The 27,163-nt window shown below is 39.9% G+C and overlaps 1 protein-coding gene across 7 annotated transcripts in view; it reads right to left on the bottom strand.

Annotated features, from left to right (window-relative positions):
* TUB (TUB bipartite transcription factor) overlaps positions 1–27,163 on the bottom strand; it is a 156,750-nt gene that overhangs the window by 42,103 nt on the left and 87,484 nt on the right. For all 7 annotated transcript variants that reach the window (XM_033006899.2, XM_033006897.2, XM_033006900.2 and 4 more), the window contains exons 2-3: positions 2,375–2,426; positions 809–971 (exon numbers count right to left, since the gene is read on the bottom strand). In XM_033006899.2, coding sequence (XP_032862790.1) covers positions 809–971; positions 2,375–2,426 — 215 coding nt within the window. The remainder of the gene's footprint in view (positions 1–808; positions 972–2,374; positions 2,427–27,163) is intronic.

The following is a 27,163-nucleotide window of genomic DNA, read 5'->3' as shown; positions in this document are numbered from 1 at the left end:
ATTCAACTTAACGATCTAAAAACCAAGAAAATTTTAAAGTTACTGTTCTCTATAACTCTTGCAGGTGTTAGCAACCTGGAACAAGATCTACAAGAGACAAATGTTGAACAAGGGTTACCCAAGCTTCCCTCTAGGAAATCCTGAGGAAAAGTATGCACCTACACGCATTAGGGGCCCAACAAGCATGGGCTGTATGAGCACAGAACTACATAGCACCTGGTTTCCTTAGGATATATTTCTGATTAATAATTTTTTTGAAGTCTAACAATACAGAAATGGCATTACAATTTTTTCCCTATGGCTGTGATACCTGAAGTGTCTCTGTTCCTTCTGGATTCTGCAATCTTTAATAAGAAAGTGTAGACCACACTGTACAAGCTTGAAATGTTCTTCACCTTTTGTAATGAACCTTCCAGAAATACAGTATCTTTGAAATTATTATATCCAAACTTAGCTGAAATTAGTTATCATTAACACTGTCAGACTTAAGCAAAACTACATACGGAGGAATACATAGAGTAGAATAGCATAAGCTTTACTTCAGTAGGAAGAAAGGCTGAAAAAATTTAAATATTCATGGCAGAAGGGATAAGCCACTCTCTCTTGCCCACAGCAGCTAGTTACCTCGCTCCCTCCTGTTAGGCTAGCATTCTGATGTTTTTATCCCCAAACACAAGTGAAGAATACCAATTATTTACTAAAAAAATCCCAAACCACCACCTTTGTTCTCATTAGCATAAATTTAACATGCAGAGCATCATACTATGACTTGCAGTAAATGTGCATGCAATAGATCACATTCATATACCATGATATATGGTGCTGCTGTTGCTGTTAAGATACGATTCAACCAATGGTGCTTGTTCTTCCGAATGTTTCATTCTGCGTGTTCTTGTGCGACTGTCCACATTGGACTGAACCATTAATGGCTCCTGGCGCTTTTTTTTCTGCTTCTGTTCTAGCAATGCTCGCTGAGGAAAATACAAAGAAAAGCATCTGTTACTGGAGTCCAAACAGTAGCAACCTATGGTGAAAAGCAACAGATATAACTTCTCCAGACTTCCAGTGGCAGCAGTTGGCAAGTGGGATGTTGGGATATCGGGTTATAGGAAATCTTTCCAAAAAAGCACTACCAACCCACTGCTAAAACACCTTCTCTGCTGAAAACAGCAAATAATTAAAATAGATCTTCCTGAGCAGTCTACCAGCTGTCAGTGCTTGCTTGGAAATAACCCATGGGAAAACAACAGTGTGAGAGTACTGGCTGTGAAGCAATGGGAGGGTAAGCAAGGGCATGAGGCAGAGATGCCAATTTAAGTTTCTTTAAATTAAAAGCAGGTAATCTGAAAACTAGAATCAAGTGATAATGCTGAACATGAGCCTAGTTTAACAACTATAAATGACAAACTTTCATTATACACTTACATTTCTCAGCTAGACCTGCTGAAAAACAAAACCTTCAGCTTCCAATGGCACTACAGCTACCTCTCTCTTTGAGCCCTATTCCACAATGTCAGAGAACAGAACTGTTAATTTTACTTATCCATTACTTTACCATTTCACTGCTCCTGTACAGTGATTTTTTGCTTCTAGAAAGGAGGTGCACTAAAACAGAAGAATAAGAATGAACTCTTTCAGCTCCTTAAGGTGGAACACCTCAACACGACTTCAAAATGATCAGAATCTAGTACAGGATTATGGCATAAATAGAAAGTATCTGAATTTGAAAATGAGATGCTGGTAGACATGCAAGCTGATAAAACAATAGGATAAGAAATGTACAGAAAAACGTAAAATTAAACTCACAAGGTTTAATTATAAACATGACAAAGTTTTGTGAAAAGGGGACCACAGAAAAAAACAAAGGAAAAGTGGAAACCTCAAACCCCATTAAAACTGGAAGGCAAAATTCCCTGAAATTTCTTGGGAGAAATTCTGAATCACTTTTTTGTACAAGGCATGTAGGAACACAGTAGCAAAATAGGCAACATAGCACATAGGGCCACTAGTTTACAGCCACAAGGGTTAAATCCATGGAACAAAAAGAAAAAGATGTAAACACTTTGTGGTAAACCTCTGTCAGCTGGCATGTCTGCCAGAACCTCTTGTCCTTTCTGGCCCATCAAAGAGGTAACAAATACATTGTAAGTCAGCTTAAAACAAGTCCAAGGCAGTGGAAATGAAAATCACTCAAACCACAGTTGTAAGAAAAATTTTAATGGAAGTTAGACTACTAAACTGTAACCTCCACAGACCTCCCTTCTGCATTCCCTAATCAGAGGATGCAATTTTCTATCAATTACCAGTGTCAGTGATTTCATTAATCCCTGATCTAGACTTCAGAGAGCAAGAAGGTCCCCCTCCAAAATCTTACCTGCCTGTCAAGCTTCTGCTGACGCAGGCTGCTCCCCTCATCATCCAGAACACTGCAAAGAGAAAGAGTACATAATTGGAACAAATTTATCAATCAAAACACCACCTAGCAGCAATCAGTGGAGCAAACTCTTGCAGGAGTTATCCATATAAAACTTCCACTATATTCCATGGAAGTTTGCCTGCTCTAACCTGCAGAAGTTTGCTTAAGAGAATTTAAATGCAGTCCATGAAAAACTTAGAAACTCTGGCTCACATAAGCTTCAACAAAAATATGTATTCAGGCGGTTCACAAAGAAATGCAAAATCCACAGTCTACAGCTTCTTCTCCACTGTCTTCTAATGCAAAATGTCAATGTATACAGAAATGGGGTTTAACTGAAAATTTGCATATAAAGCATATTAAAAGTGAGGAGTGTTAAGAAAGCTGCTTAGCAACTCATCAGTATTTAAAATTACACTAGGAAAATTAACTGTCTGATCTTTTGCACACTGAAAACCAGAATTTATTCCTGAATATCTTAAAAGTCACACTTACTGACATCATGAACTAAAACCTTTACAGGCTGGCAAGACAGAGTATTGCTCACTGCCATATTTCCTTCTGCTAATTGTTACTAGTTAGGATATTAGCTCGTGCACATTCAATCATTTTCATTAATTAGATGTTAAAAACTAACGGCATTGAAATCAGAAAATTATTTTTGTGAAGTATTTTCATCGAACTACTGACTACACTTTATTTTTCTGGAGAACAAAGGTCTCTATTGTAAGAACATTATGATTAAACATAGAACAAAGATAATTAAATAGTGCTATATTACAAAAAAAAAATAGCCTCTTACAACTAAAATTAATTTTCTTTTACAATACATTTTTATAAAAGGTTAGCCCCTTTTTTATAATCACTCTCAACAATCAAAAAAGAAAAAAAGAAAAAAAAATCCAGGACAAACAAACTTGGATTCTGACCTACATACAACCAAATTTCATTGCAATGGAAATTTCATAAAAAATATTACCTCCCATGTATGAATATATACTCTTTAGGAGACACTAACATTATAGTAGAGTTAGACAGGACAGCTAATAAGGCCATGCAGAATGCCATCTTTCCAATGCCAGCATTAACAAAGACCTCTAATTAAGCATTATTGGTAGCATCAGCCCTTTACAATTTATACTCGGGTTGTACATTACAAAAGGCTGATGTTCCACAGAAAGAAACTATGCTCTACAATTACCTTGGATATGAAATTACACAGTCTCTTGTAAAGGTAATGCATTACTCATAGTCCACAAAAAAATAATGAAAAAAACCCCTCACACTCACAAAAATGTTCTGTTTTACATCAAACATTCTTCATTTGATAAATTTCAGAAAGAAGTTATAAAAAGAATACACACATTCATCCATGATATACAATAATGGGTTCTTTTCAATTCTTCTTCACTACCACTGCAATACGTACTAGCTGCACTGCTAGAAAGTGAAACTACCCTAACAGCTATCTTTGGCCAAACAATTGAGTAAAAGATGACTAAAATTCAGGCTTAATTGCCTGAACAAATCCTCCTCATTTAAAACAATGCTTTAAAAAAGCCAAAACCATGTAATGATGCTAGTATAGACCATAAGAACTGCAAATGCAGCAATGCATATACAGCTGTAATACCCAGGGAGGTCAAGAGCCAATATTGCTCCACTACACCAGTTGTTTGCAAAACTAAGAAGAAAACTCTGATCTCTTCTCTCATATTCTGCTTTATAAATCAGACTATGATGACTCCCTCACATATGTTAAATGAGCTATATATACACTTCTCAGGCACTCCCATAAACCACCAGTTCAGTAATTATCTTTATGTGAATATAATGGTTTTCAGTATTATGCTAGATTGGCTATAATTCTAAATTCTCTATCACAGAGAAGGTGTCTCAGCACTCCAGATGACTCCAGCTCTCTCTGCTTTGCCATCACACTATCTTGGCATAACGCACCACATGGAAGAAGGGGACAGGGAAATGTCCTCCATCGGGATCTAAACCTTACCTGTGACTCCTAGGAAGCCACAACAAGCTAACTTAGGGTGCAGACTAAACAAGCACAGCTCCCTCAGGTCTCTGTATGCCCAACCTTAGCACGGTAAATATGGCAGTTTAAATAACACCACAGCAAACACCAGCCAGAGGAAGGTGCGATTTGCATTGATTCAGCATTCCACAAATGCAAAGCAACCATCAGATACACCACAGCACTGCCAAAAAAAAGAAACTCCATCCAAAAACTGTGGATGCTGTAACGCTAAAACATCTCTCCATTTTGCCCTTCTACTGCAAGACGTTGTTTTTAAAGCCTCTGAATATATGCAATCAAAGCTGACACTAAGAGCAGCGTGCCTTGAAAACCAGCCAACAAGCTTGTCTAGAACTTCCAGGTCCTTCATTCTCTCACTTCATATTTTATAAAGTTCTGGGTAGTTTTCCACAACCCTTTTGTACATATGCATTAGCTAAAAGCCTTGTATTATTTAAGCTATAACATTCAAGAACTAAAACTGAACTCCATCTTTCTTCACTGATACCAAGGTTCAGTGGAATATGGCTCCTTCAGCAATTCTCTCCCCCTCCAGAATACTGGACTTGTCTGACAATGCCTTACTGCCACCAGACAGCTACACCACTCTTCAGAATCCTTCAGACTGTAAAAAAGGCCTCATTACCACCAACTCTATTTCAACAGTTACTCAATGCCAGTATCACCAAAAAGCTGCAATTCTGTATTTTCTTGATGCCTAAATAATGCTTATGCAAGTCCAAATAAAAAAAGGATCCAATTTAGCCAATATACTCTTCTGCTATAATAGCAGAGCACTCCAGTTTGAGGCTGTTTACTTTGTTAGTAGCTCCTACAGGACTACTGGACCTTGGAGTGGCTGATTAGAAGCCAGTATTTCACATTCCCTGATTTTCAGTGGAAGAACTCTCCTGAGACTGGGATTTGCCATTAAGGGACATTGGGGTTTTAATAAATAGATAAATAAATAAATAAGCTCTTTTTCTGTGGCAATTCCATCAGGCCCTCACTCTTGCTACCTTGAAAAACATCTGCAGCAGACTCTGAGATGCAAATGTGTAACCACCACTGACCATTTTTCTCACACGTCAGTGGAGCCTTGTAGAAAGATTTAGCAGATGATCTTGCCACAGCATCTGCCAGTCCATGCACTCTGTAAGATGCTCTGGGGTCCATGAGCTGAAATCCAGAAAACCTACCCTTTTCTTTCTTTGGAAAACACAGAAGTCTAGGAGCAGAAGCACAGCCCTTGCGCCTCCTGGTCTTTGCGAAGAACAGAAAACAACTGCTGTGTCCTCTGGAAGAGCTGTGCACACGGTGAGAACCCAGCCTGTCCTGCCGAGGTTCAGAAGTGCCCATGGTTTTGTTGCTCAGTGGTCCAACTATCTGGATGGTCAGAGACTAAAGGCCCAGTACAGCAGAAAAACTACGGCTGTATGTTAACATGGCAGGACCACTACAGGAAATAATATCCTAGAGAGCGAGGCTGTTAGAACAATTCTGCCTACATGTTTGATGAGATGCTAGAAAATCCCAGCAGCTGCATGGAAACTCAGTCAGTCTTAATAAAGAAATATAACTTTATAATTAATGCAAATTGCATCACTGAAGAGAATGCATACATATTAGCAATCTGCTGAGCGTGCTGAAGTATCCTGAAGATCCAGCAAGGTTTATTTTTACTCCTATTTGATCAAGTATCATATATCCACTTGGCATCTTGGCTACTGCTTTGATCAATTTAATACAAAAAGCAATTTTACACTATAAATAATATTGTAAACGGTGCTTGAGGTCTGCAGTAACAGTCTAGTCCAAATTCAGTTAACAAATCAGAGCCTGTATATATTTCCTTACAGATAATTATCCAGGGACAACCCATCCATCTGTACACAACTCGAGCAGTACACCCATTAGAGCTTACTGGACATTGGGCTTAAGAAATCAAACCTATATCTCTAAGTTGTAAAGATTTATATTAACAGCCTGGACCAAGGCCCACAGAGACTTAAGTATTAAATTTCAATAACATTATTTTAAAATTTTAAACATGGCATTTGATTCAAATATCCCCACCTCCTATTTTCTAAAGGGAAATATATTAAATGAACGATCACCTTTTTGTCAAAGTATTAATTTTCATACCACCTTTTTAGGACACAAAATCCATCTTACAGAGATAGTTTCAATATTAAATTCAATTTACACAAAAATAACCAGGCTTTCTATACTGCTGCATGTCATAATGAAGACAAAAATATAAGCAAGAATTTTAGTATTCCAAGCTCTTAATAATCTGTTATCCTTATAAATCATTTAGAGAGAAATCCAAGACCAATCAGGTTTTAAGGATGAAGCTGTGTGAGTACATGAAGCTCCACTATTTGCTTCTGAGATGAAAGCAGAAGATTCTGTAAATCAACATCTTGCTACATTTTACTGGAATTCCACATAGACTGATTTCAATTTAAGTAAAATCAGAAAAGGCTTAATTCAGATAACACATTTCACAGCAAGTATTTCATCTTTACTCTTTGAACATGCAAACTGCTAACATTTCAGTAAGCCATTGCAAGAAAAAAATAATTAAGAAGAAATGTTTTCAGTTAGAATGTGCAAGATGCATGTAGTCACTGATTTCATTTATTTTTTTAAAAGCAAAAGTCTGACACAGTAAAACAGCTCTCTTCTTTCTGCCCGAGAAATGAAGCAATGTTTTTGTTCCTTCCTGACACTGCTTCATGAAGGAATATTTTCCATGACAATAACTTTTTTATCAGGTCAAAGGTCCAAAATCTTATCTATCACATCTCTGCAGCCCAGCACTAACTGCAGTAAGAAGAAGTGTTTCTGGTCAACAAGCAAAGACTCAACTTTCGTACACTGTTTAAAAGTGTCACCCTTGCATTTTCTCTTTCTGCTGCTTCATGATAATACATTACTAACACCAGCACCCAAAAACTCTACATGAAATCAGGGGCCTTTGCACAAGCAAAATGAATGTTTGTAGTTAGGGAAAATTCCTGAAACAGTTCACATTATAGAAAGATGAGGAATTGGATAAGAAATTATTATTCCCATTTATAACACTAAACCAGAAGCAATGGAAAATTAGATATGTTTTCATCTCAAGCTTCTTCTGCCATATTATCAACTGCAATGAAAAATCAGTGGATGATCACACCAGATAGAAAGAAAAGAAAAAAAAATTACACCACACCAGACTAATCTTCAGGATCACTCAGATCTTTTCAATGAGCTTCTGCTGTGAAGAAAGCTGGTATGTTGGTGCCTCAAGAGAAGCAGGTTATGGGATCTTTTAACGCACTGCTGACTCAGAAGGGCAAGAATGGGTGTAATGTGCCATTTGAACATTACAAAGTCTCTAAAAACGTATGAAATAAAATTCCTGCAAGGAGATAGCGCTTGGCTTATTGGATACCATCTGTCATATTCACCCAATTACACTTCTCTATAATCTCTATACTTCCATAAAGTCTCTGTAGTTCCATAAAACCCAACTGCTCTGGATAATGTTACTGTTAAGCTTTCAGGAACAAGCTTTCCAGCAGCACTGATGAAATGCTACTGCAAAAGCCCATTAACAGGGTCAGGGACCTGCAGGCTGAAGTCATGTTCCAGAGGGAATAGCACACAGGTTCTTCAAAGAAGTGAAATTCAATGAATTCCTAACCACTGAAACCAGCAATCTCTATAGAGTGCCAACACCTGCAAAGCTCCACACCTGCAAGTCCCCACATAAAATATGGTCTGCTCCCCCATCTACAACATACGCTGAGCTCACCAGAATCCACTTGGGAGAACGTTACTATATCAGACACACACCCTAACCCAAGCCTCTTAAATGAAACAAATCACTCAAAGACTGCAAGAGCTCCCCACACGCTAGGAACCGTCAAGGTTTTCCAATCCCAAAGCAGGTGCTCAGTCAACTGGTTTCAAGTAAAACCTGCTGCTACTGTATGGTAAAATGAGTAACTTCTTCCTTGGGTCACCTAAGCAAGCAAAAGTCTGGCCATCTTCCTTCATTGAGAAGCAGCCCAAGGACATTCAATCTCAGCTTGCCCTTGTACTGCCTCCAGCAGCAACAGCAGAGGCTCTTGGGATTTCTCCCATGCCATATGTATATGGCAGAGGGCAACAGCCCACTGTTACTGGTACACCTACCAGTTACCACTGAACTGACCAGGAAAGTACAGACACCAGGAACTGCTGCAGAAATGAAGACTGCATTTCTTTATGTGAATCTTCGGAGGAATAAAATTGTTTCACTGCGAATCGCGCACTGTAAATAAAAGCATGCCTGTCCAGGAATGCCACACTGCTTCCCCTGCCCATGCAGCTGTTCTGAAGACCCTTAAAAAGACTAAAGGAGAAAAAGCAAAAGGATAGGGGAAAAAAGGCAGAAATACGAACACAGATATTTGTATCAGAATTACCAGCATCGAGTCAGCCACAAAACACAGCAAGATGCAGAGGATCATACACCATGCCAGTGATCCAAATGGCACTAAAAGGAATGCCTACAGGGCAGATGGCTGAAAGCAGAGACTGAATTTGTAGTTGCACAAATAATTACAGAACCAAATGCTTTATTTTCTTTTCAAATCCTGGTTGGCAAACTAGCTTAAAAATCAATAAATGACTGAGACCTTCCTGAATTGTTGGTCCTATTTGCTTCAGTAAGGTTTATCTAAATGTCCATTGTATATTAAGATCTATGATACTCATTATGTCTGTCCAACAGTTCTGTTTGGGGGATTTAAAAAGAACAACAAAAACTTTTTAGCACCCTATATTTTTTCCAGTAGGTTGATGCAGAATGTTATTTGTTAGTATTTTTCTCTTCAATTCCTCCTCAGTCATATGAGAAGTATTTGCACTTGAACAAGAGATAACCTCTTTATCAATGACCTGGAGGAGACAACTGAGTACACCCTTATCACATTTGCAGAGATGACACCAAGCTGGGGGGACCAGTCAATATACTTGGGTCAGGGCTGCTGTCTAGAGGGGCCTGACAGGCTGGAGGACTTGTCACCAGGAGACTTAGGGAATTCAACAACAACAAACACGAAGCCCTGTACCTGGGAAGAAGGACTGCCCTGTGACAACACAGGCTGGGACCGTCTGGCCGAACGGGGCCTGGGTTCGTGGAGGACAGCGAGGGGACACGAGCCAGCAGCGCGCCCGGGCAGCAAAGGCAGCCAACAGCACCCTGGGCTGTGCTGGCAGGAGCACCGCCCTTGGGCCGAGGGAAGTGACCGACATCCTTCCTTTTCTCTGCACTTGGGTGACCCCGTGCAGAAAACTGCATCCAGCCTTGAGCCCCCTGGTAAAAGAAGGATGTTGGTGAACTGGAGGAAGCCCAGGGGGAGGGTAACCGAGGAGGTCTGGGGGCTGGGCTGGAGCACTTGTCCTGTGAGGAGAGGTTGAGGAGCTGGTCTTGCTCAGCCTGGAAAAGGGAAAGCTTTGGAGAGATCTAATCACAGCCTTCTAGTGCCAGGCAGTCCAGAAAAGTTGTGCAGTCTCTATCCTTGGCATTATCAAGACCCAAATGAATAAAGCCCTGAACAGCCTGGTCTGACCTTGTAGCTGACCATGTTGTGAGCAGGACATTAGCTGGAGAACTCCAGAAGTCCTTTCCAGATTCTGTGAATAGTGTCCTCCTTTTGGATGTCACACAACTAAAACATCAGTGTCCCAGCTGAGCTACATGGCAGACTATACAAACAGATTAACTGAACAAAAATGTAACAAGAGGAACACATATTCTTATTTTTTTTCTTAATTCCATGTAGATAATTGTTAAGCTAAACTCCAGCCAAATCCTCAGCATGACCACAGAACTGTATTTTTGCTCTGTTTTAATTAGTACAGTTCATCAAAACAGATATCTAATTGTTACAACTTATGGGGTATATGAAACCAACAGAAATTGTAGAAATTAAGTCTTCTAAATGTTTCACTCGGAGTAAGTTAAAAAAAAAAAAAAATCATCAGATTCAGGTAAAAAATATAAAGGAAGATGGGTGTATTACAGGATATAAACAATCACGCACTGACCAAGAGCAAACATCCCAACAGACTTCCAGTGCTAAAGAGAACAACAGGAGCTTTACAGATACTGTAGATATGCTTTGTATTAATGAGATCCAGCTTTGAGTTCAATCACAAAACTGCTATTCACCTTCTGAGAACAAAACTGAAGTCACTGGGAAAAAGAAACTACAGTTTAGGATCTGAAGTGTCTAGTCTGACAGCTTTCAGTGAGGATGGTAAGAAGCCAGAAAAAGATCTAATGAGAGGAAAAGCAAAACTATTCCCTAAAGCATATTGCATGTTTTAAATAACCCGAACTACCGGGCTGCCACTATTGCCCTAGAAAGATCCGTTGAACTAATATTTGTACAGATTCATTCTGTGCAATTACACAGAGGTGAATAAGACAGCAGACAGCAGTAAATCGCAGGTAATGAAAATAACACCTAAGGGAAGAGTGGATGGCTGGGCTATTTCTTGTCCTCCCTCAACACACACAAACTCTGAATGCAATGTTAGAAAGAAAACCTATGTCCCAAAAGAGAGAGGTGAATTTAATAAACATGAATGATGGAGCACAAGCACCCAATAGCCTTTGGGTATTACGTGAGCTATGCTAAAGTTGTATTTAAGTAGATTGATGAGAAGTGCCTGAATAGGAGCAAATTGGGAAGGAAAAAAAAAAACCTGACCTAGAGATACACTCACTACCTGCAATGCAGATGGATCCTGAAGACAAATGACGTGACTTTCGGGAAGTGCGTTTATTGAAAACACATCGCTGCCAGCCACAGGAAAGATCCAGCCCTAACAGTCAGTCTGTTTTCTCTTTCAGTACCAAAATTCAACCGATCTCAATCATTAAAACAGAAAAATATACGCACAAACGAAACTAACCCATTAATGTACGAAGCATCCAACCACAAAAAAACAGTAAATTAAATGAGCAGAAACTAGGAAAAAGTATTGTCTGGCTAAGGAGACTGCACTTACGCATACAATGCAGAACAAGAGTTCTCCACCTGGACCATGACTCTCCCACTCCATTACTGCTGCATTGGTAAAAGATGCCACCCAGAACAGATCTCTGCAATTCTGATATGGAAAAAACTGTGAACCACTGTGATCAAGAGAAAACCTCTGTAAGATGACTGCTGGCTCCTCTCCCTCCCTCTCTTATACCCATTCTATGAAACATGGTTTTGTCCAGTTGGCAGCATGCTGGACCTGTTTTATATAAAACAGTTTAACCTTCCAAGACACCTGTAAAATGAGATTAACAAACAAGTCTTGACTTCTCTTGGAAACACCTTTGTAATGCAAGAATGAAGCATTACAGGTACAGTAACTAACCTAAAAACAATGCTGGCCTTTAAAATAACAGTATAATCATGAAGTTAATAAACAAAGCACTGATCCCAACAATAGGGTCAATGCTGCAGGTGCTCAGTGAGGCTTCTCCCTGCAGTAGGCATGTAAACACAGGCACTAATATGTAGATCAAATATGCTGTTGCTGAAAGAGATGATATCTGAGGTAATTCACTAATGCAGCAACTTATTAACAGATCCCACTGCCTACCTATGTGTTTAAGACAGGATAGGAAAAAGATAGTTGTATTTATTGGATTTTTAAAGGAATGGTAAAATTAAACTATCAGTTGAAAATGTGATGGCGAAAGGGACTACCTAGTCTCCCTTGGCTGCTTTAACAACCAAAGATGAAGAAAAATACAGTAAGAATTACAACTCTGAGAGGAGATATTAGTAAAGTGAAACAGCCAAGCTCCTTTTTCATTTTTACAGGTGGTTTTACAGTTTCTATGGAATACAGTTTCTAAGGGAAGACATGTCATTTCATGATAAATACTAACCCTGAAACAAAATATTTTGTCACTTTTCCCCCCCACACATACTATCTTTATAATCCAAGCTAATACTCTTTTGCTGGAACTGAAGAATACAGATTTTTCATTTTGGTTCAAGTTCCTTCTCTGTAGTTACCTTCTATATGGGTAGCAAATTCTAACAATCCTGGGCAACATTTTCAGTGGAAAAATTAGTTTGTCAGATCCTGGTGCCTCAGTACATGATACGGATTTCAAGAGTGGTAAGGTGTTGATGGCTGGCAAAAGTAACAAACACCATTTGGCCTATATTTTGTACCCAGTAATGAAAACTAAGTCATTATTTCTAACAGCACTCTATGCAGATGGGGTATTCCATACAGTCTTGGACATACTGGGGCCCTGATCCCAAACAATGTTAATTCATTTTCATGAAAATGTTCCCATTAATTTCACATGGCATAAAAAGATGCATGTGTATAAACCCTTTCAGGTCGGTGGTTTTCATGATAAACTCCTGGAGACAAATAATTGTTTTCACAATGTGCATATACAGTGACTGCACAAAAGAGACTTTTTCTGATGGAGTCTTCCAGGTAGTAATACAATCTTACAAAGGCATGGTAATAATAAGGTGGGGATGGAGACTTCCCCTCCTCCCCCACCCTTTAAAAAAAAAAAAAAAACAAAAAACAAAAAACAAAAAAAAAACAAACAAACAAAAAAACAAACAAACAAAAAAAAAAACCCAAGAAACAAGACAGAGGTATTCACTCCTTTCTAAAACATGGTAATGTCTAGTGTTCAAAGATAATTTCAAAAGAACTTACACATTTCACCTTTTCTAATTTACCAGTTCCCTCTGAAAAGATGATCTTGTGAGTAAACAACATGAAGAGCATTATTCTCCATTTCAGAACTAAGCCAATCTCTTTCACTTGCTCATGTGTGCAACCAAAGGTGGGTAAGTGGAATCCACCCTCAAGACTTAGGAATCAGCAGGAAAATTTTGCAACGTGGTCAGAGAGTTTTCTGCAGCCATGAAGCAAACAGCTACTAAGAAGCTGTGGCAGATAACTAACATGGGAGCTTTACTCACAACACAGTATTAACGACTGTCCTGTGAAAGCTGGTCCCTCTAATTACCTAAGTCAGTCATTCTTCTGGGAGTTTACAGCAAAGGCAGACATGGTGGCCACCTGGATGGCACTGCATGGTGAATGACTCCTTTAGTGTACATTACTGAATACGTAGGAAACCAGTTCAGGTCTGACATTCACACATGAAGGCTTTCCAGTTCAGCAGACATCAATGAGACCTGTGAGCTCATCTTCTGTTCTTGGCCTCCATTCTGCTCCTTGGACAACTGGCTGGGGCTCTACCCACAAGGCTGTGGTGGACCACCACAACAGGCTCCTGCTGACAGCAGGACTGGTCTGAGAAAAATCATTTAATTTCACTGATCAGCTCCAGATTTTGAAATCTGACATCCTGAAATTCACATCTGCTTTAAGTCAGGAAGAAAACCAAAAGCACTCAACTTTTCAATGGAGTAGATAAAAAGCCTACAGAATTGAGCCCCTGGTAGCCCTGGGATCTCTAATCCCATGCCTGTCCACCAGCCTGACTGACAGAATAAATGGCATGGAGAGCCCCAGGAGCTACAGAGTACTGAGTGAGAAGCACAAGAGATGGGTCATGTATGGTGCAGGCTGCTGAGGGGAGCCACAGGCCAGCAACCAAAGAAATTCCCAAGGGAATTTTGCCCAATAAAACTTTTACAGGATCAGGCTTTCTCCATGAATCATTTTAAGGCAATAAATCAGCAAATTCTGATGAAAGCTCTCCCCTCTCCAGCACATTTTAGTATGCAGAATAACCAATTGATATTATTACATTGTTATATTATTATATTTATAATTATTGTATTACTACATTATTACATATTGTTATTGGAAACTATTGAAAGTACAGTACAGCCAGCAAAGTCTCGGTTGCCCATTAGATTTTCTGGATGTTTAGGACTATTAAGAAATCATGTTCCACAACATTAGCCATCAGCCCATAAAACCAACCATGTCCTGGGCTGAATCAAGAAGTGTGGGCAGCAGGTCAAGGGATTCCCCCCCTCTGCTCCGCTCTGGGGAGACCCCCCTGCAGTGCTGGGGCCAGCTCGGGGGCCCCCAACAGCAGAAGGACACGGAGCTGCTCGAGCGGGGCCAGAGGAGGCCACGGAGATGCTGGGGGGGCTGGAGCAGCTCCCCTGGGGGGCCGGGCTGAGAGAGCTGGGGGGGTTCAGCCTGGAGAAGGGAAGGATTGGGGGAGAGCTTAGAGCAGCCTCCCAGGGCTTAAAGGGGGGACAGGGAAAGTGGGGAGGGACTCTTGATCAGGGAGTGTAGGGATAGGACAAGGGGTAATGGTTTTAAACTGAAAGAGGGTAGATTTAGATTAGATATAAGAAAGAAATTCCTCCCTGTGCAGGGGGTGAGGCGCTGGCCCAGGGTGCCCAGAGCAGCTGTGGCTGCTCCCTCCCTGGGAGGGTTCAAGCCCAGGTTGGACGGGGCTGGGAGCACCCTGGGCTGGGGGAAGGGGGCCCTGCCTGTGGCAGGGGGTTGGGACTAGGTGATCTTTAAGGTCCCTTCCAACCCAAACCATTCTGTGATATACCTTTTACCTTTCTTTGTGGCAAGTAACTCCCTTTCAAAGATAATATGAACTACAGGCGCTGTGTCAGAAGAAGGTAGCGTTGTAAAGGAGGCAACAGAAGTCAAACTATTGTCAGGCAAAGTGCAACAGCTCTAACACACAGTTGGTAAAATTATCTCTGTTATAAATTGTTCTCTATGGGTGGAGAAATAGGCATTATTATAAGGCATATCAGCTTTTTTTTCTTTGTTAAGTGATTTTCTCTATGTCTGTGTGTAATTCCCAGCAAAGGAAGCTGAACCACCACATGCAAATTTCATCCTGTGCGAGGTTCCAGCTTTCTCTAGTAAAAATAATTGTAGAGAGGAAATAAACAGGAGGAGCAAAAAGCATAACAAGGAATACTACTACACAGAAACTCACGTCATAGGACATGTTAGGAAAAGGAACAAATACTACTTTTTGACACATTTTAGGAAAAAACCTAACTTGTTCCATTAAACCTGTGTTTCTGTATTCTGAACATCCTTTATGTAACCCCATATATACTGGCATGCATTTTTGTGTGTCAAATTGAGAAAAGAATATTCCTTTCAATAGTAAAATGTATTCACTACATTTACAAGTACTTGTCAGTGTCACATCAAGTAACAGTCTCAACACTGTTATGCAACATACCTCTTCTTGTTGAATGCTAAAATATGTACATTGCATAAATTTTAATCATCTTCGATTTTCATAAATATAAAGTATGCTCACCAATTTTAATTTATATACCTAGTTTAGCATATCAGCTTTAAGTATTTCAAATAAATTAGTCAAATTTAGAACAGATCAAATATTTGTTACTAGAATATTTTTATTTCCATCTTCATTATGAAACATCAGAGTCCCGGCTATAAGACTTCTTAACTACTCTGTGACTATCTGACAATCACGAGACACCTTTCACCTAACTGTGTACTGGAGGAAATTAGATTAGGAAGTACAAACAAGCCTGAGCTCTTGTGCCACACAACAGGAAGATTTCAGCTATTTAAGTCTCCTATCATCAAAATTCTGTCACAAATCTACAATCTAAAACAACACCTGTCTACTCAGAAAAATTCAACAGTTAATGGAAATCTACCCTGTGATCGTTTGACTCCATTTCTGATACTTTCTCACACAAAGCTTTAGTTTCCAGGGTGGTGGCTGTCTGTCTTGATGTAAGAAAGATTCCAGCAGCTAGAATTACCTGTCCTGATACTTACTAATCATGAGCACATACAAATCCACCTAGTGTGTAAAGTTTTAAGTTCAAACCAACTATCAAGCTTATATGTTAAGCCAGGAAATCTTTAATCAAATCTCCAATCAAAATCTCATGGAAAGTACAGCACACTTGAAAAATGCTTAGTTCACAAGGGCAGTAACAGAAAGCATGTGTACATCATAAATTGAAAATAATAGAAAAGTACATAAGGTAGACCATATAAAATAGAGAGATGGGCTTACATATCAGGATTTTCCCCAGTGTTGTTCCAGATATAGTATATGCCATTAATATTTCAGCAAATAAGAAACCCAGAATACCCTGGCAATGTGACCTCTAACTGATCAAGATTATCAAGTTGTCTTTGACTGATTCTCTCAAGGTGCCTCCAATTAAGTTATCATTTAGTCTAATAATTACTCTTGATTGTTCTCTTAACACTTTATAATGTATTATATGGAACTACAAAGAGCTATGTGAAATGCCTTGCTGTAGTGATATATAAATGGAAAAATACAAAAAAAACACATTTATTTACTAGTAAGTGTGATCATTTGATAAAAGTTATACATTATCTGTTCTGTCCAACTTGACCTCTCAACAGATAACTGGACAAGACATTATTTCCTCATATTTAACTATATATACATAGATATATGTATATATTAAAAAAAAACAAAACAAAAAAAAAAAACAACACAGAAGAAGAAATCTGGAAAACTACTACTTTTTTTTAAATACAGTTTGGAAAGCTATTGACATTAACTGGTATGACTCAAATGTTGGATTCTTTTAGCATTGGGCAGTTAATTGATATAGCAATCCTCTTTCAAGATACATAACTTTGCTCTACAACATGTATGAGATGCAAGAATGTGTTCTGCCAGTAAGAAATGAGAACTGTGGGAAAGACTGTGGCCAAGGAGTCTAACAACACACAGACTCGCAGTTTCAGAGAGCTGGGAATTGGTGTCCCTAAAAAGCTTTGGATTTCCAGCTGAAAATCTCTGCAGTATACAGTTTATAGTTGACACAGTTATCAGATTACTGGAAAATTAAGACCTAATTGTCATGACCCAACTAATTCAAATTTCTAACTGCAAACTATATTTTCCAAATTACTGTACTGGGCTTGAAAACGTCATCACATGAACAGCCTGTGTGGTACTGTTTGAGAGCTCCCATCAGTCCCCCATGCAAGACATTTTCACTACATTTGAAGAATACTGGAAATAGGGTCTGATACACATGCATCACCTAATTTTTAGGGTTCAGATCCTGAACAGACTAATAAAACTTGTTACTGCTGGACATAAATATTGCCATCTGAGCCCACTCAAATGGCTAAATATTTGCAAAATAAAAGCTTATAGCACGTGAAATAGTGAATACCAAAAGAAAAGACTGGTAACAAACCATTAATTTTGATCTGTGTTTTCTAAACTGCTTGTCAAATATTCACCAGTTCCATCAAACAGTACCCAAGAAGGAAGAAAAAAAATTTTAAAAAAGGCAAGAATAAGATGCTTTTTCTGATCATTTTGAAAACTCCAAGGATTTGCACAAACATTTTACATGCAAAAAGAGTAACCAACTCTTTAAAATAACGCATGTATAAGATAATTAGATTTTAAAAGGTGTGTCGACTTTAGGGTTGGTTTTTTCCTTAAATTGCCAAACCGCTGTAATCCATAACTAACAAAATATCCAAAAGCATTAGATCAAAAAAAGATTCCAGCATCTGTCTAATCTACTGGTTTTTAAACTGTTCTTCTCCAATTTAAGAATTATTTCTCTTCGTCCATGTGACAATTGCTAAGCAAATAGGGTACCATGTTTTATAAACCAAAGAAGAGCTATCACACAAAACCACAAGCATTTGTTGCCAGTCATGTACTACTAGAGATTTTCAGTGTAATTTGACCTCTAAAAATAGATAAAGGCTACAATACCACTATGATAACCAAGGAATTAAGCAGTGTAATTCTCATGAAGGTTGTGCCCTTAATCCCTGCACAGAGTATAGTGAAAATTTACGCTCAAATTATATATTTCTAGACATTGGTAGAAATTACAGTTCTCTAGAATCAGATTATAATTATATAAGATTGCAAATTGTACGTTTGTCAGTTCCTAGAAACAAAATGGATAGCAAAATCTGCAATTCTGATGGCTGTTTTCATGCTAAATACAGATACTGAAAACACTGCAGTTAATTTACCAAATAAGACAAAAATTGTTTCCGTTATCTCTTTCTCTTCTTTAAGATTTGGGCATATTATGTACCCACAGAAAGACAGAGATAAGTTTATTGGGCAGAAATAACATGTAAAAAATCTACTGACTACTTGCTGCATAGAACAGACAAATTCTCCTTTTAAAAACATAATTCAGACGTACAGAAGATTGGGTGTCACTGCACCGTTTGGGGTTTTTTGTGGTTTTATTCCCTTCTTTGTTTTTTAAGGGAAAGATGAATGATAGTCCTACATTGAATTTCAACCTCTGGATTTAACCTGAGGAGCTTAAACAAATCTTCAATATTCAATTATATTGTGAGAAGTACTGCTTCCTGTGTGTTTACAGTTAGACAAAAATAGCTTTAAGGTAGAAAGAATAATCAGAATCTAGATTCTTGTAAATGTCACTTTCCACGTATTCAGAAAAAGTGAAAATTGTTTACCATCCAAAATGGTTTAATAATAAATAAAAATGTCTGTATAAGACTACTTCCATTTGTAATTTCAAATGTGCAGTTTTAGAGAGATATCACTGATGAGTGCCACGCTCTTTGTCTAAGCATGACAGAAACAGGTCCTGAGGTAATTCAAGATACTACAGGTCTTGGATTTTGTGCTTTCCATTTTTCAACAAAGAAAACAAGCATAATCTAATTTGCTCCAGTGTGTCATTTAAAAAGTCTAGAGATAAACCATCTTTAGTTTTGTGTAACTAAACAGATCACAGCTGAAGTAGATCTGATTAACTGCTAAAGAAAGATTGTGTTGACAATTCTGTTTGTACGGGAAAGTTTATCAGCTCTTTTTGTGGATACAAAAAGCACAGTAAAACATACAAATCTATTTGCCAGGAGGCTGTCTTAAGCTTGCGTTTAACTTGTAAAGCAAAGGCTGGAAGAGTAAGATGTAAAGGGCTTTTATTGAACAAATTGCTGTTCAGGTGCTGTGACATCAGTAGCAAACCACCGCAGGAAAGGGCTTTTCACCATCCTTTTCATATATTTTTAGTATGTGGCTGAAGTTGCCATTTTAATTATTCCACTTCACCTGCTAGAATGACTGTTAGCAACAATCACAGCAGAAGCAATCTCCACTGAGGACCAACACGCAACATACGGTCTCATCAGTGGGCACACTTCTAAGCCTGCTAGTTACCTCCTGTGAAATATTTTCAATAAAAAAGTTGGTAAAATGCAAATAGAAACATGTGATTAGAGTCATTGCTGATTTTCTAGAACAGGCAGCAAATCATAATATGCAAGTAAAATTAAATTCAAAACATCTAGTTCTTTGTCAGAGAAGTATTTAAGTTCTCTGTCTCACATGAAACACGTATGTTAACGCTACATTTTGCATAAGAGTACAAGAGAGAAAGCAGTGAACAAGCGTATTTCTGGAAGTTTCAGGAAGGATTCTCTTTCCTATGAGGGTTCTGCAATAAAATTTGACCAGAACACTCACACTTCAAATTCCTTCACTGACAATTCAGTATTCGTATAATGAGGGGGTTTAGCCTTAATGAAGAAATATTTATACATTCATAATGTCTATAATTTTTTTTCTTCAGTTTATTAATTTCTACTAAAATTAGAGTGGTAAATCTTTCTAAGCCAAACAGAATTCATGACGAAGGTGGTGGCTGTGTAGAGGCAAAGACCTTAACAGCCTCTCTGGAGTGGAAGATTTCAGACTCAGATTGGTAGTGTTATTAAAGTAATGAGAATCCACATAGGGAAACATTACGAATAACAGCTATGGGAATTCTGGTTTCAAAAGCTGTATTGATCCTAGGACCACTTCTTACAGGTATATGCACAAGATCCCTTCAAACCCCAGCACACTGTGAAGGAAGTTTACTGGGTTCATTTTTTCTTTTTGACATATGCATAGTTCTTATTATCTTAATTTGGATTTCTTATAAACAGACAAAACATAATACAAAAGAAATAACAAAGATAATCTGTTTTAGAGGCAAGAAGGGTGGAAGTAGAAGATAAAGCAAATATAATTCCTTCCCTGATCTCATTACTGAGTTTTCACCCTGGAAAAGCCACACTTGTGCCGTATGTGCAGTGTCCCCATCTGTAACCCAGGGGTAATACGCCTCTGCCACGTCTCACAGAGCTCCAGCAAAGCGCAGCACACAGGGGCGAGACACAAGGCAGGCAGGGCCCGACGGCACCGCGCCAAGGAGCGCCCCGACCGCCCAGGGACCTGTCACACCGAGCTCTCCAGCCCCGGCCACACCGTAAATCCCTGGGTGTGCCAGGAAAAGGAGACCGCAGCAGGAATGAGGAGCGAGCACACACACTCGCAGATAGCGGAAGCTGTATCTGACGAAGCTGGAGACCCCTTTTATCCATATCAGATATAATTAAATCACTTCTGGCCCTGTGGGAAGCTACTTCCAAATGCATTTGGGTAAGGCAGAAAGTATCATTTTAGCTATTGGATCATTAAAAAAAAAAGAGGGAAGTAAGATTCCCCTTTGGGTCTAATCAACACTCATATACCAGCAGATGTTTTTCTACTCCTCTCAGATAAATACATATGACTGTATCTTCTGGTTTCTTTATGGAACACTAATTGCCCACTGAACAAAACGTCTAATTGATGTAGCATGTGATCACAGTTATTTGCACATTTTTCATAGCTCTAATACTTCAATGCACAATCTGTGACTTTGGGATTATCGTAGGATATAAAGTTCCAAGGTGAGCTGTTTCAGCCTACAGGATCAGCCACTGAACGTCATTCAGCTTCATTCTGTCAGATTCATTTTCTTGCTCTTTTAGGACTCAGCCAAAACTGGAGCAGGATGAGGAGAGTTCAGCCCAAGAATTATGGAAAGAAAGCTGGCTGGCACAACTAGAAATGCATAAAACAGCAACAGCTTCCTCTGTGCAACCCTTCAAAAGTGTTTTATCATTTGGGGTGGTGTTGTACTGCTACCAGTGCACATGATCTTGTCTTTCTGTGCAGCATACTGGGAGCACACAGCGTGCTTCTCTGGACTGCCAGCCTCACAGCTGTGACCAGGCGGTGATCAGAGGCTGCTCACCCACATCGCTGAAGCCACGTGTGTTTGCAAACCACGCTGCTCCTTGGGGAACACATCTGCTCTCCCCTGCTCCCACATGCTGACAGAAGGACCTCTGCTTGAATCCCAAATCTACTTTAGAAAGACTTCTGATGACAGTTCCTGGATGGGAGCACACACCTGAAATCCTGCTCAAATACTTATCTGCTTTATGATTATTAAAAAAATTAATTTAAGAAGAGCTGGAAGATTATCAGGAAATACTGGCATTGACTTACTGACAAATTTAACATAACCCATTTTATGTCCAGGCACTCTCACAGCAGCAAATACACTGTTCTCCCCAAAACCAACATCAGCCATTTGACAGCACAATGGACAGAGCACTACAAATCAGATTTCCAGATACGGAGGACTCACACAAAAAGGGAAAGAACCACAGAAACAAGCCGAGGAAGTTTCCTTTGAATACAGAGGCAGGCATTTTGTGATGTAAAAAAAAAAAAAAATGTATTTCATTTCACAAAGTAACTTAGGAATTATTAATAATGACCCAATCGTTAGTTATAGGCCTATTCTAATGGAGTGAAAATAAAAAAATACAGAAACAATATCATAGCCATTTTGATGAAAAATTAGCAACAAGATAGAAGTCATGAAGTGCAAAGTGAAAAGCAAAACCATACAGAACACCATCCGTCTATTTACTCTTTATCACAATATGCATTCATGCTTGACAGTTAATCCAAGTCCATAGTAAATGCAGTATTGCAGAGCTGGCTATAAACTAAAAACCTCTGGGCTGAATTTACATCCCAATGCACAGAGAGTTACTTTGAGGACTCGCAATGTCAGTTGGGTATATTTACATTTCATCATGCAATGCAGTGAAGACTTCTCTGCCCCTAATGTATCTTACATTTTTCTTCAGAATAAGCTTTTTCAGATGAGAATGAGTTTTTCTTGCTGAAGAACACATCAAAAATGCAACATGTTATATGCCATTTGTCATTTTGACTAGGTAACACAGTAGTCATTCTCCTCCCTTCTCTCTCTACCACATTAAGTATTTTCAACAGAAACTTCAGATTTTCAAAGAGGCTCATGATTAGGAAATAACAAGAGCAGAGAAACACAGGGACCCTGAGCACTCTTGAAAATCCAGCCATAGACTCTTCAAGGCACCCTGTGTAGTATTACATTACATCCTTTGAAAGGCCTATACCAGCCTAATGCTAAAATACAGCTATTCTGCACATGTGCTTAAATCTTCTGTTTCAAAATCTTTATATTTTAATGGAATGCAACAACAAATAAACAAAAAGTCCACCAACAGGATAGTCGTTTCCAATGAACTCCTAGTTGACTTACTATCTCCTTCAATTTCTGTTATGGCTTATATTATTTGGTACCACTTCAGTGAAACAATGGCTTTCAGAAATCAAGATTTGTTGTAAGCAAAATTAATTTTCAAAGCCCTAAAATCCTTCCTCCCAAGTCTAGAGTTCACTGGATTCTTTTGCCAGAAATTTTTGTAAGAGAATGCCAGTTTATCAAATCCAAATCTTGTAAACCTGATGACCTCCAGAGTTTCAGCAGAAAATTTTGGGGGGTTAGGGAAACAGGCCCTGCCTACACCAACAAATAACCTGGAAGTCCAAGCACTGATCTGAGGTATTAGAAATACCTTCCTAAGGAATGAAACACACAGGGCAGAGACTTGAACACTTGAACTTGAATATCCCACTTTCCAGGCTGTGCAAACGTAATTTCACATTTTTTTCCAGTAGAATAATCTGGAAATCATTCTGACACAGGGTACACAGGATTGGAAAACTTTTTTTTTTTCCTTGCAATACTACTCAGAACAATCTCTATCTTGCAAAGCCTCAAGCATATAGCATTAAATGAACAAATAACAGAAAGTGCCTGAGAATGAAAACAGGAAGAAAATAAAAAAAAAAAAAAGAAGGAAGGGAGGGAGGTCATTTCATTGAAATTTCTCCTGTGACGGTTTTTCTTGATCTTTAAAATCTGTGAATGATATTCAAGCCCCAAGGAAGTAATTAACAATTTTTGAAGCTGCGTCAATACTGCCAGAATACTACACTCTATCATTGTTTGAAATAGCTAATATTTAAAAGGCATCTTCCAGGATGCCTTCAAACTTCCAGCAATGTCATGATCTTTTTGCAATGATATGATGGCCCAGTTTCTCTGAGTATTAATACAGTATTCAGTCACTATATCTGGCATATCCAAGAAGAATTATCCTAGTATTCTGAAAAGCCATTACCTAGATTAGGTCGCTCATAGGTGGCTAGTGCTCTTAACAGCCAAAAATTACCATGCTTAGTTTAGACGAGATAATGAATTTTAAAATAAAAGTTTCATCCACATTGTGAACTGTTTTATGATAAGATACCCAGCTAGCTGGAAACAAGCTAACACACATACTGGAAGCAATTTAACTATGATAGTCCCTAGCTCCTCACACTGAACTGCACTGCTCCTCAAAGGAGTAAATCACTTCTGCTTTTTTGATGTTGCACGGCTTTCAGTAGCTGTGTTAGCTCATATGCAGCTCGCCCAAGTGTCTCTCTACTGCACTGCAGTATGCAGCATGGACGTACCACAGAGATCAAATACAGAAGGAAAGAATTTAACCAGTTCGACACCAAGTAAAACTACAGAGTTCTCCGTGTCTTCATCATTCGCTGAAGCGAGCAGCTCCGGTGCCAACACGACCCTCAGTGGGGGGCTCCAGCGTGGTTTCCTGAACCGGGGGACCCTCAGGGGAGCCCACAGCTCGGCCACAGCGGCCAATGGGACCTGGGCAGGGCCAAGAGCAATGGTGGCCAAGGTCTAGATCTTGACGATGGTGATAAAAGGGTCAAGTGTTTATGGGTAAGAATCAGGGGGAAGGCCAACAAGGCAGATATCCTGGTCAGAGTCTGTTATAGACCACCCAACCAGGATGAAGAGGCAGATGAAATATTCTATAAGCAGCCAGAAGAAGTCTCAGAATCACTAGCCACTTTTCTCAAGGGGAACTTCAACTTACCAAAAGTCTGAAGAAAATACAATACAGCGGAGAAGAAACCATCTAGGAGGTTCCTGGATGTTTGGAAGAGAACTTCCTGAGACAGCTGCTGAGGGAAAAAACTAGGGAAGGCACCCCACTGGACCTGTTTGTGAACAGAGAAGAACCTGTGGGTGATGTGATGGCTGGAGCCTGTCTTGAGCATAGCAATCACAAATGATAGTTTTCAATTCTTGGAGAAGGAGGTGGGTCAGCAGAACTGCTACCTTGGACTTCGGGAGGGCAGATTTTGGCCCGTTTAGGAGCCTGGTTGATAGAGTCCCTTGGGAGGCAGGCCTGAAGGGCAGAAGAGTCCAGGAAGGCTAGACATACTTCAAGAGGAAATCTTAAAGGTGGAAGGGCAGGCCGTCCCCATTGTGCCAAAAACCAAGCTAGTGGAGAAGACGACTGGCATGGTGGAACAGAGGGCTTTGCCTGGAACTCTGGAAAAAAATTAGACTTAATGACTTTTGGAAGAACGGACAGGCAACTGCAGAGGACTACAAGGATGTCATGAGGTTATGCAGGGATAAAACTAGAAGGGCCAAAGCCCAACTAGATCTTAATCTGGCTACTACTGTAAAAGACAATAAAATACGTTTCTATAAATACATTAGCAACAAAAGGAGGGATAAGGAGAATCTCCATCCTTTATTGGATGCGGGGGGAAACACAGCAACAAAGGATGAGGAAAAGGCTGAGGTACTTAATGTCTTCTTTGCCTCAGTCTTTAATAGTAAGATCAGTTGTTCTCTGGGTACTCAGCCCCCTGCGCTGGAAGATGAACGGGGAGCAGAATGAAATCTCCATAATCCAAAAGGTAATGGCTAGTGACCTGCTACACCACTTAGACACGCACAAGTCTATGGGGCCGGATGGGATCCTCCCAAGGGTACTGAGGGAGCTGGCAGAAGGGCTCACCAAGCCAGTTTCCATCATTTATCATCAGTTCTGGCTAGCCAGAGAGGTCCCAATTGACTGGAACTTAGCAAACATGACACACATCTACCAGAAGGCCCCAGAAGATCTGGGGAACTACAGGCCTGTCAGTCTGACCTCGGTGCTGGGGAAGGTTATGGAGCAGCTCATCTTGAGTGCCAAAGTGTGGCACATACAGGACAACTGAGTGATTGGGCCCAGTCAGCACAGGTTTATGAAAGGGAGGTCTTGCTTGACTAACCTGATCTCCTTCTATGACAAGGTAACCCGCTCAGTGGATGAGGGAAAGGCTGTGGATGTTGTCTACCTTGAATTTAGTAAAGACTTTGACACCGTTTCCCACAGCATTCTCCTGGAGAAACTAGCTGCTCATGGCTTGGATGGGTGTACTCTTCACTGGGTAAAAAACTGGCTGGATGGCCAAGCCCAAAGAGTGGTGATGAATGGAGTTAAATCCAGTTGGTGGCTGGTCACAAGTGGTGTTCCCCAGGGGTCAGTTCTGTTTAGTATCTTCATCAATGATCTGGACAAGGGGATTGAGTGCACCCTCAGTAAGTTTGCAGATGACAACAAGTTGGCTGAGAGTGTTGATCTGCTGGAGGGCAGGAAGGCTCTACAGAGGTATCTGGACAGGCTAGATCATCGGGCCAAGACCAACTGTATGAGGTTCAACGAGGTCAAGTGCTGGGTCCTGCACTTGGGTCACAACAACCCCCTGCGACGCTGCAGGCTTGGGGAGGAGTGGCTGTAAAGCTGCCCGGCGAAAAAGGACCTGGGGGTGTCAGTCAACAGCCAGCTGAGTATGAGCCAGCAGTGTGCCCAGGTGGCCGGGAAGGCCCATGGCATCCTGGCTTGTATCAGAAATAGTGTGGCCAGCAGGACTAGGGAAGGGATTGTACCTGGTGAAGCTACACCTCAAATACTGTATTGTTTGGGGCCCCTCACTACAAGAAAGGCATTGAGTTGCTGGAGCGTGTCCAAAGGGCAACAAAGTTGGCGAAGGGTCTAGAGAACAAGTCCTTTGAGGAGCGGCTGAGGGAACTGGGGTGGTTTAGTCTGGAGAAAAGGAGGCTGAGGGGACACCTTACCACTCTCTACAGCTATCTGAAAGGAAGTTGTAGCGAGGTGGGTCTTGGTCTCTTTTCCCAAATAACAAGTGATAGGACAAGAGGAAACAGCCTCAAGTTGCACCAGGGGAGGTTTAGATGGGATATTAGAAAATATTTCTTCACTGAAAGGGTTATCAAGCATTGGAACAGGCTGCCCAGGGAAGTGGTTGAGTCACCATCCCTGGAAAGATTTAAAAGACGTGTAGATGTGGCACTTAAGGACATGGTTTATTGCTGGACTTAGTGCTAGGTTAACAGTTGGATTCAATGATCTTAAAGGTCTTTTCCAACCTAAACAAATCTATGAATCTCTGATTGCATAGATTTAACAATACACAATATGCAGAGGCACCTGAGTTCTGCCTTAAGGACAGGCAATAAAACAACACTAGTGTTATTCCAGGGCAAGCACAAAAACTCTCTAAAACCTTGTACTTCTCTTTTTAAATCTGCAGCAACAGCCAGTGAAGTGATTTAAAATTCAATAACCTG

The sequence above is a fragment of the Tyto alba genome, unplaced genomic scaffold, assembly GCF_018691265.1.
Source record: "Tyto alba isolate M040663 unplaced genomic scaffold, T.alba_DEE_v4.0 Super-Scaffold_8, whole genome shotgun sequence".
NCBI lineage: Eukaryota > Metazoa > Chordata > Aves > Strigiformes > Tytonidae > Tyto > Tyto alba.
This window is presented reverse-complemented; position numbering and strand designations above follow the sequence as displayed.